This window comes from Salvelinus alpinus, chromosome 10 (assembly GCF_045679555.1).
Source record: "Salvelinus alpinus chromosome 10, SLU_Salpinus.1, whole genome shotgun sequence".
Lineage (NCBI taxonomy): Eukaryota > Metazoa > Chordata > Actinopteri > Salmoniformes > Salmonidae > Salvelinus > Salvelinus alpinus.
Genome location: NC_092095.1, coordinates 19470415 through 19484716, shown reverse-complemented (window position 1 = coordinate 19484716; position 14302 = coordinate 19470415). Strand labels below are relative to the sequence as shown.

The 14302-nt window shown below is 42.4% G+C and overlaps 1 protein-coding gene and 1 long non-coding RNA gene across 2 annotated transcripts; both read right to left on the bottom strand.

The window, feature by feature from the left end:
* Positions 1-231: 231 nt before the first annotated feature.
* On the bottom strand, positions 232-2515 carry LOC139531663 (class E basic helix-loop-helix protein 22-like). The gene has a single exon (XM_071328322.1). It carries the CDS (start codon positions 1974-1976, stop codon positions 1149-1151), a length of 828 nt encoding a protein of 275 aa, XP_071184423.1. The 5' UTR covers positions 1977-2515; the 3' UTR covers positions 232-1148.
* A 5954-nt stretch (positions 2516-8469) lies between these two features.
* On the bottom strand, positions 8470-11951 carry LOC139531662 (uncharacterized). The gene is made up of 2 exons (XR_011666403.1): positions 11731-11951; positions 8470-9251 (listed from the first exon to the last, which is right to left on the bottom strand). It is a non-coding gene; the product is annotated as an uncharacterized lncRNA (long non-coding RNA).
* Between the last annotated feature and the right edge of the window lie 2351 nt (positions 11952-14302).

Genomic DNA, 14302 nt, shown 5'->3' with positions numbered 1-14302 from the left:
TGATAATTAGGTGCACAATCCCATTTCTTCAGATATTTTTAATTATTTCCTTATCCCACGTTCAGATTTTTTGAAGATAAATGAGACAAAGTGGCCTTTCTCTGAAAAATATATTTCAGTCCCGGCTTCGTTTTCTTAAATTACTTCAGTTTCAGTGATTTCATCAGACGACCAGACGAAGGTTTTCGTTTTGTTCAAAATATTTTAATAAAGCTTTCCAACACATCAACACATACAAATGGCCCTCTTTATTCTTATAATAACTAATGTATTTACAATAATCCACTGCTTGACCTGAAAGCGCTCCTGATCCCTCAAGACCTCGGCCTTATTGCATGAGTGTGTAAGAAATGACGCAAATTAGACACGTCGCTAATGCAGAATACAGTACCACCACGCAAATAAAATGTATCAAATCAATAAATAAAAAATGACAAATTGAAAAGAACATGAACTGAATATACAGGTTTTTAGAGACTCAAATGTAATTATATTACAGTGCCAAGGAAACTGCCAATGTAGCACAAGTGTTTGATACAACAAAAATATATAAATGACTATAAACTCTGTATTGAGAGATTAAAACAACTAATTTCGTATTCATTTTAGTTCATTTTGCTTTCCCACAGACTCTTAGTTGCTCAACACATTCTCAAAAGATCACCAAATAACCACCAATAAGAAAACACCTTCTTAAGTTATAAATAAAGTAAGTAAAGCAGCAAGGTTGTGGTTTCTTATATTAACTAATGTCTTAAGTTGTTCCATCTATTCAAGTGAAATGGTCGCATGTTTTTGTCAGGTCACAACTTTTCACATAGGGTCCATATTTGCGCAGTGGTAAACAACTGTCAATCCATCACCACTTGCGAGACACTCATACATTTCTGTTTGGTTTTTCACTTTCATTCATACCAGCACTTAAAGGATGCTTTATATATACACAATCAAGCGTTGTCTTAACAAAAAGCGCTTCTTCCAATGCATTTGTAAATGTTATAAATGTACTCATCATCGGATTCACTTTTCTCGGTCTACACTGACTTCGAACCTCTTCTCTCCAAAGTCGCCGTTTGTTTTAAAAAGTGTTTTTCGCTCTCGCATGTGCTTCTCTGAGTCTCTGGTACTGGCTCGTTGTTATGATTCAGCTAAGGCTTGTCAGTGCATTGTTTAAACAGGCTCGAGGTGACGTTGTTGAAAAGGACACATTTATCGGGGCAGGATGACCCGGCCAATCCGGTGGCGAAGGGGTACACAGGCGGCTGGTCGTACGCACTTATCCCCGCACTCAGACCTGGTAGACCCGGAGCAGCAAGGGCCGTGGTGGCGGGTATGGACGCCGCTGAGATGGCCTGGCCCTGGTTCAGATAGGCCACCAGCCTCCTCATCTCCTCCAGAGCCTGCGCCTGCATGAGGATGTAGTTTTTGGCGAGCAGCAAAGTGGCGATTTTGGAGAGTTTCCGGACGGAGGGGCTGTGCGCATACGGGATGACAGAGCGCAACTCATCCAGCGCGTCGTTCAGGTCATGCATCCTCCGTCTCTCCCGCGCATTGATGTTTAGTCTGAGTGTTTTCTGCTCTTTGTTTTTCTTACCTCCCTCCGGTTTACCGGCGGCCACAGTTCTCCCGTCGGCCAGGAGGACCATCTCACATCTGCCGTCGCTGTCATCGTCCGGGCTCTGCTCCCCGCCACTGCTCTCTGCCGCCGAAGTCCTGTTGCTGCTCTCTCCGAATTTGACGCACAAAGATCCGGTAGGCAGTCCCAGCGGTCCCCCTCGACCTCCAGCCAGTCCACCGGGTTGAATCGGGTCCGAGTCAGTCTGGTCGAAACAGCTGATGGGTGACTGGTGGTCCCTGGACCCCGGCAGGTCAACACCAGCCGCCGACCTGAAGGAGTCCATCTTTTTGTTGGAGACGGCGCTGAGAGTTTTGTGGAAAATATCTCCTGGTCCGTTCAAGTTCATTCTCCTGTCCATAGCACTTCCTCTCCTCCAGACGCTGCTTTAGTCGGTGGCAGTTTCTGGAGACTCTCTCCCGGCGACGGCTCTTGTATACGTTTCTTGCTTTGTGCGCTGTCAGAGAGAGTGAGTTGTTCTTGATCGCTTATTATTGCTCGACTTGTCAACTGAGATGCTGGAGACACGTCGGCTCTCTTTCCCTCTGCTCTGCTCTCTCGCTCTGCTCTCTGCGCTCGCGCTCCTTATCTCGCTCTGATTCACCTTCAGCAGATCTCTACGGCGATCAGCTTCACGCGCAAGAACGGGGTCTTTTACATCATTATCTCGAGGCGGGTTAATATGAAGAGGATTCGCCTATTGGGACATAGTTCTCTCTCACTCTCTCTTCCTCCCTCTCTGTACCCAATCAGGTTAACGTTTGAATTAATGGGATTTAAACGGTAACAAACAATCCCGCGTGCTCTCTCCCTCCTCCCTCTGTATCTCTCTGTCCCTCTCCGTTTGGGTATAGTGGCTCTGCGCGCCCACACGTTGTGATCTGAGGAGCTGCTTACAGCTTTATAAAGGGGCGCTCGGGTCTATTATTCCAGTTACCATCTGTATACACGCTTGAGTACATATGTTTGAAAGGAGCTGCCTCCTATTAGAAATCCAAACCACTGCTTTTAAAAGTGACATGCGTGGCGACATTCACCCGTCAATGCGCAATCTAAATGCGCCTCTCCGTTTCAGAATGATGGATAAGTCAGGCGGATAATATAACTCTTCATTGACTACTGAGACACTAGACTATATTTATCCTCAAGTTTGACCATTTCTCCGTCCCTGCTTTCTCCGCTGTCTTCATCAAAAGGCCTTCATTTAGAACTTACACTATATTGATTCCACTCAAAGTTTACGCTTCTATTTGGTACAAGCCGTTGATTAATAAAACAGTAATACTTATTTTAAGCCAGTTCAAACTGTGTCGTGAGGATTGTAATTCATGCAATAGCCTACAGTTTTTAGCCTGAATTGCATAATATTTTTTGCTAACATTCCACTCCTTGTATTCTGTGTCATGCCAAATGTTTGACACGACAAGGACTGGCAAAGATACACTCATCTAACTGGTACCCAGGCTATTCAATTTCTGGTTCGATTAAAAGGATTTAAATTTTTCCAAATCGTTCATGGCCCCCAGATCCAAGCCTCTTTAACGTTTGCCTCTCCCCATAAGGAGCTTATATTGTCCAGACAATAGATGTGCAGTCGTAGCTATCTTATAATAAGATAATCATGGCATGATGACTAAATTGTCTGCAAAAAAATGTACTGATTTGCTTGCTGAGGTATTACTCACAATAAATAAAGTTATAATAAGTCATCTTAATAAGTAAATAACTCCATACGTTGAATGATTGAGTATAATCAATTATTTGCAACCCTCAGACTTCAGGCTTCAGAGAGAACAAAACCATCCAAAAAGGTCATGCTGACTAGACATTACTTGGGCTGACATTGCCATCTACTGACATGAAGTAGATCCTACATCTATGAAAACAATTCAGAACTGTGTTCCTGAGGGATCATATCATTTATTTACCCCCGAAATAAAGATTTCCCCTTAACCAAACTTTTCAGAATTAGCAACACCTCTCTCTCTGCCTCTCTCTCTGTCTCTCTCTCTGTCTCTCTTACTCTCTGCCTCTCTCTCTGCCTCTCTCTCTGTCTCTCTTACTCTCTGTCTCTCTCGCTCTCGATATCTCTCTCACTCTCTCTGTCTCTCTCTTTCTTTATCTCTCCCTCTCTTTATCTGTCTCTCTATCTCTCTTACTCTCTGTCTCTCTGTCTGTCTCGCTCTCTCTTGCTCTCTCGCTTTATCTCTCTCTCTCTCTCTTGCTCTCTCTCTCTTGCTCTCTCTCTTGCTCTCTCTCTCTCTTGCTCTCTCTCTCTCTCTCTTGCTCTCGCTCTCTCTTGCTCTCTCTCTCTCTCTTGCTCTCTCTCTCTCTCTTGCTCTCTCTCTCTCTCTCTCTCTCTCTCTCTCTCTCTCTCTCTCTCTCTCTCTCTCTCTCTCTCTCTCTCTCTCTCTCTCTCTCTTGCTCTCTCTCTCTCACACACACACACACACACACACTCCCCCATCTGTCAGCAGCATCCTCATGGTACTGAGGTGTAATCTCAAGGTCAATGTTTCTGGGTTTCAACCAGGTCAATTAGGCTTCCTACACAGCCTCTTGTAATGATATACTGTAGTGTCTGTGAGGGGCTTCTCAGCTTGCACTGACGCTGGAATACTAAAGAATGATGGTCTGGCGAGATGCGAAGACACTCACTTTATCCTGAGACAGCGAGGGAACACCTTCATGCCCAATCAGTCTGGGCTAATGAGACAAGATGGGGCTGGATGTAAAAACAGCATTCACAGGCTCAGCACCCTCCTGCCTCATCTCTTCTCTCATCACACAGTCAGCACTTAGCTGATCATGGAGAGAGTGTAGGGATGAAGGGGACCATCTAGAGTAGGGCCTGATGAGCTCATTGTGATTACAGGACAGGTGCATTTCCTCCAGAACTCTTGACTGAGTAGTACACTGAACAAAAATATAAATGCAACACTAAACAATTTCAACGATTTTACTGAGTTACAGTTAAGTTACATATAAGGAAATCAGTCAATTGAAATACATTCATTAGGCCCTAATTTATTGATTTCACATGACTGGGAATACAGATATGCATCTGTTGGTCACAGATACCTTACAAAAAAAGGTATGATGCCTCATGCCTCCTTCGCTTAGAGTTGATCAGGCTGTTTATTGTGGCCTGTGGAATGTTCTCCCACTCCTCTTCAAGGCCTGTGTGAAGTTGATGGATATTGACGGGAACTGGAACACTTTGTCATACACCTCGATCCAGAGCATCCCAAACATGCTCAATGGGTGACATGTCTGGTGAGTATGCAGGCCACTGAAGAACTGGGACATTTTCATCTTCCAGGAGTTGTGTACAGATCCTTGCTACATGGGGCTGTGCATTATCATGCTGAAACATGAGGTGATGGAGGTGGATGAATGGCACGACAATGGGCCTTAGGATCTCTGTGCATTCAAATTGCCATCGATAAAATGCTATTGTGTTCATTGTCCGTAGCTTATGCCTGCCCATACCATAACCCCCCCTCCACCATGGGGAACTCTGTTCACAACATTGGCATCAGCAGACTGCTTGCTCATATGACGCCATACATGTGGTCTGCGGCTGTGAGGCTGGTTGGACGTACTGCCAAATTCTCTAAAATGACTTTGGAGGCTACTTAAGTTAGACAAATCAACATTAAATGATCTGGCAACAGCTCTGGTGGACATTCCTGCAGTCAGTATGCCAATTTCACACTCCTTTAAAACTTGAGACATATGGGGCCTTGTGTTGTGTGACAAAACTGCACATTTTAGAGTGGCCTTTTATTGTCTCCAGCACAAGGTGCACCTGTGTAATGATCAGGCTGTTTAATCAGATTCTTGATATGCTATACCTGTCAGAGAGACGGATTATTTTGGCAAATAAGAAACGCTCACTAACAGGCATGTAAACACATTTGTGCACAAAATCTCAGAAATAAGCTTTTAGTGTGTATTGAACATTTCTGGGATCTTTTATTTCAGCTCACAAAACATTGGACTAACACTTTACATGTTACACATTGCGTTGATATTATTGTTCAGTGCAGTACTCTTTACAGCTTAAAGATGGGAGAAATATCTTGAGTCTAATTGCACATCATAAAGGGATAATTCACCCCCAAATCAAAGTGTGTCAGAAATCTTCATACTTCAATAGAGGGCTACAGGGCTCCTATTTAAGCTACACATGATGGATCAAAATGTCTGTCTTGAGACTGTGTGTTTGTTGTGTCTCCATCCTCCAATTGGTCACTCTACATCGACTATTAACTGTCATCTCACACATTTACAGTTTTTCCTTTGATCTGTCTCTGAGCTATAATGTGCTGAGTGAATCCCCATTGTCAATATTTTCCCCCGTCTCACAGTCGAGTCTTAATGTAGTAAGTCATTTCTACCACACGGTGGCATACAACAACCACTATGATAAGAGCTACGGTATGTTTTTATCAGGATTTTTTTGTGTGAAGAAATCATTGCAAATCTTATCAACAATAGACATGGATATGCATGATATAAATTCGAAAGAATTCCAGGCAATTTAGAGGAGATTGAAATCCAGGAATTTAAATGTATTTAACTTCCTCAATTTTCTGCGTTGAAAAATAACTGCTGTTGTTCGACCATGAATATCATTTGACATGTGTTTATACTTATGTAATAAATGGTCATTCAATAATATTTGATGTCTTGTCAGGAATCATACATTTCCCCAAGGTGTGGAAATTATGAATACAAGGATATGGTAAACAACTTACATTTCAAAGGTTTATTAAACAACAATCATGTGCAGCACAGAGAGAGACTGACACGTAACAATCTGCCCCATTCCAAAGACAAGACAGTCATTATATGCTCACCCGTATCTCTGTTCTCTCTCCAGCTGCCTCTGTGTGCCTGGGCCCTGGTCAAAACATAGGCAACTTGCAAGGCCAGAGTGAAGTGAACCATTGAGTAGACGTCTCTATGACTTTAAAGTGCCTATAGCTGAATTACAGCCACCGGCCTTATCCCCAGGAATGTCACTTAGGGCATTAATGATGTCTAAGTGCTGTTTTATGGTGGCTCCTATCATCAGAGAGCAGTCAACGTCTGGTTTAATAGGCAGCTACAATGTAGAACAACTGTTTTGTTGCAAGGCAACACAATCACATGAAGAGATTTATTTTTGTGTTGAGTAGCAATTTCCCAATGCCAGAGTGGTCATTTCAGATCAATTACTGTGTTTGCTTCTGCTCTTAGAGTAGCTAGTATTCAGGTCAGGTCAGTTCACTGTGCCATGTCCTGCCCTGACTGACTCAACACTGAGATAACAGACTCTCTTTTTGAGTCTGAGGTCATTCATAGAGGCCCATGATTTACTGCAGCAGTAGAATAACCTAACAGAACTCAGGAGGTATGCCATTGTTTTCATTGGCCAAACACCAGAGTCACTAGAGATAACCCAAGAGGACTTTATATTACTGGGTCTCTAACAGACTATGCAGAATACCTTTTTTAATTTTCAATCTCTCTCTCTCTGTCTCTCAGCCAAAATCCTGTTATTTCGTACTGCTGACCAAAGGAGGGAGAGGAATCATGACCTAATTCAACATTGGTCAAATAGGAAAACAAGCAAATCACTGGTACCCAAGGGTAGTGAAACAGGTATTACATCACCTGGGAATGCCTTCTCTTCTTCCTGTGGTGCTATGTGATTGTCAGAGAAAGATACAGCTAACTTAATACTGTTTCAAATGTCGACACTGTATACCTATTGACCTATCAAATACATATTCCCACAGAACGTTCTGGTGAATTGTATACTATATTGTATGCTAGCGATTACCCTAAAACCTTGTCAACTTGATATAATGATTTGACATGCCATGTTGACCCTCACTCTGTGTTGTGTAGGGGCCTACAGTGGGGTACAACGTATTCAAGTCTGCCCATGTATGCAACGGCCACTAGGTGGCATAGCAAACCTATGGGTATTATTGTAAATCTGCAAACCGCGAAGAAACGATTCAACATAGGCCTATTTGATTGAATATGAATAAATGCTTTTGACAAATACAATTTCCATATCTCTTCCAATTTTTCGAGATGAAGTCTATAGTTAAATCTGGATTATATGTTCAGATTCTGACTCAAATTATCCTAGTTAAAATCAGAAATAGGCTATGGGTTGACTGGACGGTTAAATATGCAGGCCTAAGGATTAGCCTACGTATCCCATGTATAGGAGGCTACAGATTGGGGTTGATCGTTACATTAGGCTATGTTGTCACTGCTTGCAAATGTCATTACACGTAAACCTCACAAGGAGACAAGAAGACTACTATTTTTAAGAGAAATGTAGAACTGTGTGGCTGTAACTGTGTATGTGCGTGTGTGTTTGTGTGCATATTTATGTGAGTCCTGATGTGCGTGTATATGTATGCGTGGGTCTGCATGTAGGTTGTGTGCCTTTGTTTAGATAAATCCGGTTGTGCCCTGCTTTCGTGTAGGCCTATTCAATATAATAGCTTACTGTATATTTCGCGTATAATAATATTATTTTGCCGCGTTCGCGTATAGCGCAGGCCTACTAAAACAAAATGGGCTGCTTTCTGCGGCGGAATGGTTTCAGCACCCGTGGTGGTGGACAGCGCATTGAGAGCGGATCGTGTGTAAGCAAGGCCTCTACCTCAACCAAATGTCCTTAATTTACACTCGACCACAGGGCACATTTACATCATCCTCCGACATATTTTAACATGTTTAAGCTGCATATGTTTTAGCTGCAATATATAATGTTGAATATCGACAGTGTACGCTACATGCATTTGAAATGACATCAGTTATCAGAACTTGAAGACATGAGCTGGTAGTATTGTGTGCTTTATTTACTCTGAAAAAAAGAAAACGATACAACATAGACTACAGGGGAATTTGCAGACAACAATTGCAGACACAAACCTTTTCCGTTATCGCTTTAGTGTGTCGTTTTAGTGAAAGCTGTGTGCGCTCGCGTAGATGACAGCAGGCTCCGCTCTTGGCATTCACCGCGTGCCTTAATTGTAAGACATTAAATCAAGGTCCGCTGTGAACACGGAGAACCAGAACCTCAGAACACTCAGTGTGTGTGTGTGTGCGTGTGCTACATTTGGCCAAAGCCACCCATAACAATCCTTCTTTTCCATTTTCATTTTCCATAATATTCCTTGTTCAATATAGACTAACCACCCGTTCCTTCAGACCTTCATTGCGAATAGTTATGTGGCGATGTCAGTGTTCTTTGAAGTTGGAGTGGCATTCTGGAATGGAAGGTTACTGTTGTAGACTATCAAACATCATCTCATAGCTACTGATAAATGTAGGCTATATACATTACACCACCATGACAATTGAATGTAATTTGATAGAAAAAAAACTATTAAACATTGAAGGACGGCGGCCATTGAGCTTGGTGACACCCGTGCGTAATGGGTTAAAGTCGTCACTAGCACTGTTTTTGGGGGCTAGATTCAAACTGATGGTTAGTCCGAATCCGTCTCCGGAGGCAAAAAGGGGGACGGGCCATTTGATCTTTTTCAAAGGATGTCTGTTTTGGCAAAAAAAGCGTCAGGAGTAGACTTCAACCACTTCGTATTCCTCCATCAAACACCTACCAAAAAAGAGAAGAAAACACCAAATGCGTCACAAACCTTAGAAATTCAATCCTGCAATCCTGTACGGGAAAGAGAGAAAAGCCTACAAACAGGGGGAAAGTGTTCCTCTTACATTAAAAAAAGAATTGAATAGAGATCCATAAAGGTCGCTTTCTGCTTGGAAAAATTGGACGGCAGTTTACAAGAGAAAGCATAGCACCAGTCTACTCGCAGGTCAAGTAAAAATAAAGAGATTCCGCAAAGCGCGAATGGGGCAATTCGAAAGCCTCAAAACTCCCCTCTTCCTGCATTCCATCAACGCACCGTGGAACCGCCGAAGGCAAAGGTATATAGGCAGGCTCCTCTCCTCACAAATCCATCTGGGACCGAGGACGAGCTGAGCTGTACATGTCCCGTTTTCGATACCACTAAATGAGACTGATCTCCCTCAGCCCGGTCTTTTCCCCTCGCCGGCTGACTTCAGGATTAATGGCACTCTAGCCAAACAAATAAGGCATCTGCCTTCTGCACAAGAGGATTGCATGGGGGACGGTGACGTCACTGGGCAAACAGATGTTCTCTCTCTATAGCCAATCATCTTCCTGTGCCCTTGAAACTAAGGAAAAATCACTTCAATCTCAGTTTAAACCTAATCTCCCTGTATTTTAGCTATTGCAATTACTCGACGCACCTTGTTAAAGTGTATAGTGATGGACATAGAACGAATAGAAAGAGGATTTTAAATCCTGTTTTGTCATGTCAATGCACAGCGATCTGTGTGAGTACGCTAGTTTGATAATATCCCCAGGTGAGTAAGGCTATTGGTTTAGCCTAAAGGTTGGAAGTTGACTGCCTATATAATCAGTTACGTAATGTTACACGGTTCTAATAATGGACACACACTCGCGAGCGATTTTCTTTTTTCAATTGTGTCGAATTGTTTAATATGTGTGAGCCATTAGAACAATTTCGTTTAACAATTTGTTTAGGTCCAATGCTGGACCCTATTCGCTGTCCGTGGTTTTGAAACCAGTTCAAAGCGAGAGTATGAAACGGATGTGTCTGTTCATGTCTTTGCATTCATTATGCAAACTATTTTACACTTTGTCTTTTAAGCAAGAGAATGTGCATTAATTAAATGAATTGTGCATAGTATCCATGTGCATATATAGAATATAAAACGCCATAGTGTTTATAGCGCATGATAAACGCGTTTGAAACTGCATGCCAATAGGCTATTGGATGTAATCTCAGGTTGTGTTGAATTCAGTCATTATATCCATCAAGTTGCCTCATGAAACCAGTGCAAAGTATACTGAAATGGAATTGATCAATTATTGAGTTAAGGCTACTACCACACTTACCTCCACTACTCCTATTAGGACTAGCCTGTCTACTACAGCAACTAGGCTACTGCCTCACTTACCTCCACTACTCCTATTAGGACTAGCCTGTCTACTACAGCAACTAGGCTACTGCCTCACTTACCTCCACTACTCCTATTAGGACTAGCCTGTCTACTACAGCAACTAGGCTACTGCCTCACTTACCTCCACTACTCCTATTAGGACTAGCCTGTCTACTACAGCAACTAGGCTACTGCCACACTTACCTCCACTACTCCTATTAGGACTAGCCTGTCTACTACAGCAACTAGGCTACTGCCACACTTACATCCAGTACTCCTATTAGGACTAGCCTGTCTACTACAGCAACTAGGCTACTGCCTCAACAGTGCTGCTAAGCGTTCCAATAGGCTTTGGGAGCTATTTCTGCCTTGACACAGATTATATTCACTAATGTATATAAGTATAGGCTTGAACGCAGTTTGGATTCAGAAGGCTATGATTATTGCACTGCATTACTCATTCAATATTTGGGATGGAGAAACAAAGGGAAACGCCATTTTAGAATGGGGGGGGGGGGGGGAAATCCCCCCTCCCATATGAAAAATCTAAATGATACAGTCCTTTATGAACCGATATTTGGAATGTGTAACAAACCCGCTTGATAGTTTACCTTCCCGCTATCCGATTACCATTGAGAACTCAACCTAGTAGATCCGTGCGCGGACCCATTGTCTCAAAGCGCCGCGCGACGAACAAACAAGTGCATAATGAGCATGCAGTCATTCCATCGTTTTTATCGATTATGTAGACTAACTCTAGTCCATATATATGAGCCCACTTGTGCAGTAACGTGTATAGTGATTATACTGGCTCTTTGTCAACCTTATTCATATCCATAATTACTAGAGCATTTTATTAACGCCCGCCATAACAATGGCAAGTGCAACATCGGAGGCAAGTCCGTTATCTTTGAGTTCCTATGCTTTGAGCGAATCATGCCAACACCCCTACACCGTATAGGCTAGTGAGTGTGCATGGTCAGTTTTTATGCTACACATGGACGACACTTTAACAAAGCACATTTCTTTTCTTCTCATATATGATATCAAATACCGACCCAGTCGAAACATGGATGCTTCATACTCACCCTCTCTCGCAGGCCAGATGGTCGAGCCCATGGTATTGTCGTGTATCCATTCGCTTTTTTTTCTTTCACATCATTGTTTGATGTGATTCGTTTTGTTGTTAGCAAACGGCTTGTAGGCCTATTCCCGGTTATCTCGGTGTAGTGATGGACAATCAGGGGACTCCGGCTGGCGAGTAGCGGATTCTACCAGTGTGAGCGATGCTCTGCAAAGCATGGCTCCCTTTTCCCCTTTTTTTCAAAAGAGGGCAGGTCGTTCTGTGCTTTACAATGAGTTAAATCCCCCCCCTCTTTCTCCCCCCCCACCCCCCCACACACTGTTGGAAATATCAAATGTCAATATAACATGAAAGGATTTTGTCATGTTAGCCTATATATGCATTTTGTTTGTCGTGTTTATTTCTTTCAAGATGTTAAATATAGCAGTGCACCAAATCATAGCGGACTAGATTTGTGTCATCAACGATAATCTGAACCTAGATTAGGTATGTGCGTAATAAAAGTACACCATTGAATCGACGTCTCCGTGTGCTGGGTGCAATCTGTCATGTTTAATACCGTTTGTCCTGAGAGCTCCATTAGTACGTTATAGTTCCACGCATTCTGCCTCTAAACCGCAGCTCAATCTCCCTGAATCTGTTCCAATGAGACGGTGAGCCCTCAGACCGCACGTGATGCATGGGCCAGATATAAATGTCAATTTATTTCACGACCTTAAATAGGTAAAAATGCTTATTTACAACTCCGAACGATTGGAGACGTTAAAGCACATCTCGACCCAGTTCATCTGAACGCATTTAACACATCTCAACCCAGTTTATCTGAACGCATTTAACACATCTCAACCCAGTTCATCTGAACGCATTTAACACATCTCAACCCAGTTTATCTGAACGCATTTAACACATCTCAACCCAGTTCATCTGAACACATTTAACACATCTCAACCCAGTTTATCTGAACGCATTTAACACATCTCGACCCAGTTCATCTGAACGCATTTAACACATCTCGACCCAGTTCATCTGAACGCATTTAACACATCTCAACCCAGTTTATCTGAACGCATTTAACACATCTCAACCCAGTTTATCTGAACACATTTAACACATCTCAACCCAGTTTATCTGAACGCATTTAACACATCTCGACCCAGTTCATCTGAACGCATTTAACACATCTCAACCCAGTTTATCGCAATGTACTTAACCTATACTTGAAGGTTTTCTAAGGTAGACACTTTGACATCAATGGGAGCCGTATTCACCCAGGAGCATTTATTTACATGGATAGCATTCTTCTTATATTTGTAGAACATTATAATGCTGCATAGGCCTTCATTTGCTGTGAATACACCATGCGTTGCACCCTTTTACAAGCATAAATGTCATGGATATTCTGGCGCGTGTAGTTCTCATGCGGAGAGTGAGGCCAACGGCAGCTATCCTAATTAGGTCAAAATAGATAAGGTGTAATGCAGCTCTTACAGTACCATCAAATATAGCAACAATTCTGCTTTATAAAACACTGGGTTTTTGAAAAAATGTCAAATATTGTAGACCCCGAGGCAAGTAAAATGTGAGGGCAGTCTATAGGCGACTAGTTCTCCAAACGAGTCATCAGCCCATGTCTTGATATGAAAAACGAAGTGACGTTAATATCAGTCACTTTATGGATGGTAGCTTCTCGTACAGGCCTGCATATTTTGGTTGAACAAATTTGAGAATGAGTGTAAAAAAATGCATTAGGTCTATACACGAGCTATTTAATATTCAATTAATAATTAATTTAAGTGCCACCCCTGTGTTCGGTGCTACTGGTTTGTATTCCCTTCACTTCCTGCCGAGATCGACTCAGGGGCAAAATATCCAATGGAAACACAACCCAGTATGGATCCCCACACTTGGCCCCATGGAAAGATGATGTCATTCTAGCCGGTCTAAACTCACTAACGCTAATGGCTCAAGAAAACGACACGAACACATAGCGAATCACACATGCACATGCAAGGTGTTACTAAAAAAACATTTCACTTGATTTGATTTTTGCATATGATATGTCGCTATAGCTTGTGTGTTCACACACTTTCTCTGAATACAGAAGCTACTGCATGCTCGAAAACACGCTCTATTTCTCCCATTCTTCTCCCTCTGTTCTCTTGACGCCGTGGATGGAGGCTGCAGGCATTCTCCTCTCCCTACGTGACATCTACCTCCCTGCTTGCCCTCTATAGAGGATACTATCTAGGGTACATGCTTGCCCTCTATTGAGGATACTATCTAGGCTACTACACTCTATTACAGCGGGCCTTTAAACACACGATTGCTGTGAGAATTCAATTATTGTTGAGTGATGCCACATCAGCGAACAATATTATACAGTATATAACAAATATTAATATAATATCTGGAAGAGGCATTTTCTTCTACAGTTTTAGTAGGCCTATTGATTCATCCACGTGTGAAAACACAATACTGTTGCAACATTGGTATAGTGCTACATATCTGGATACAACTTCGGAGGGACATTTTAAAGCTCTTTTTTTTCACTGTGAGGGGAGAGAAAGGGAAAAAAG

Bases quoted from the DNA above. Each gene is read 5' to 3' on its own strand.
- LOC139531663 (XM_071328322.1), bottom strand. From the start codon at position 1,976: ATGGACAGGAGAATGAACTTGAACGGACCAGGAGATATTTTCCACAAA.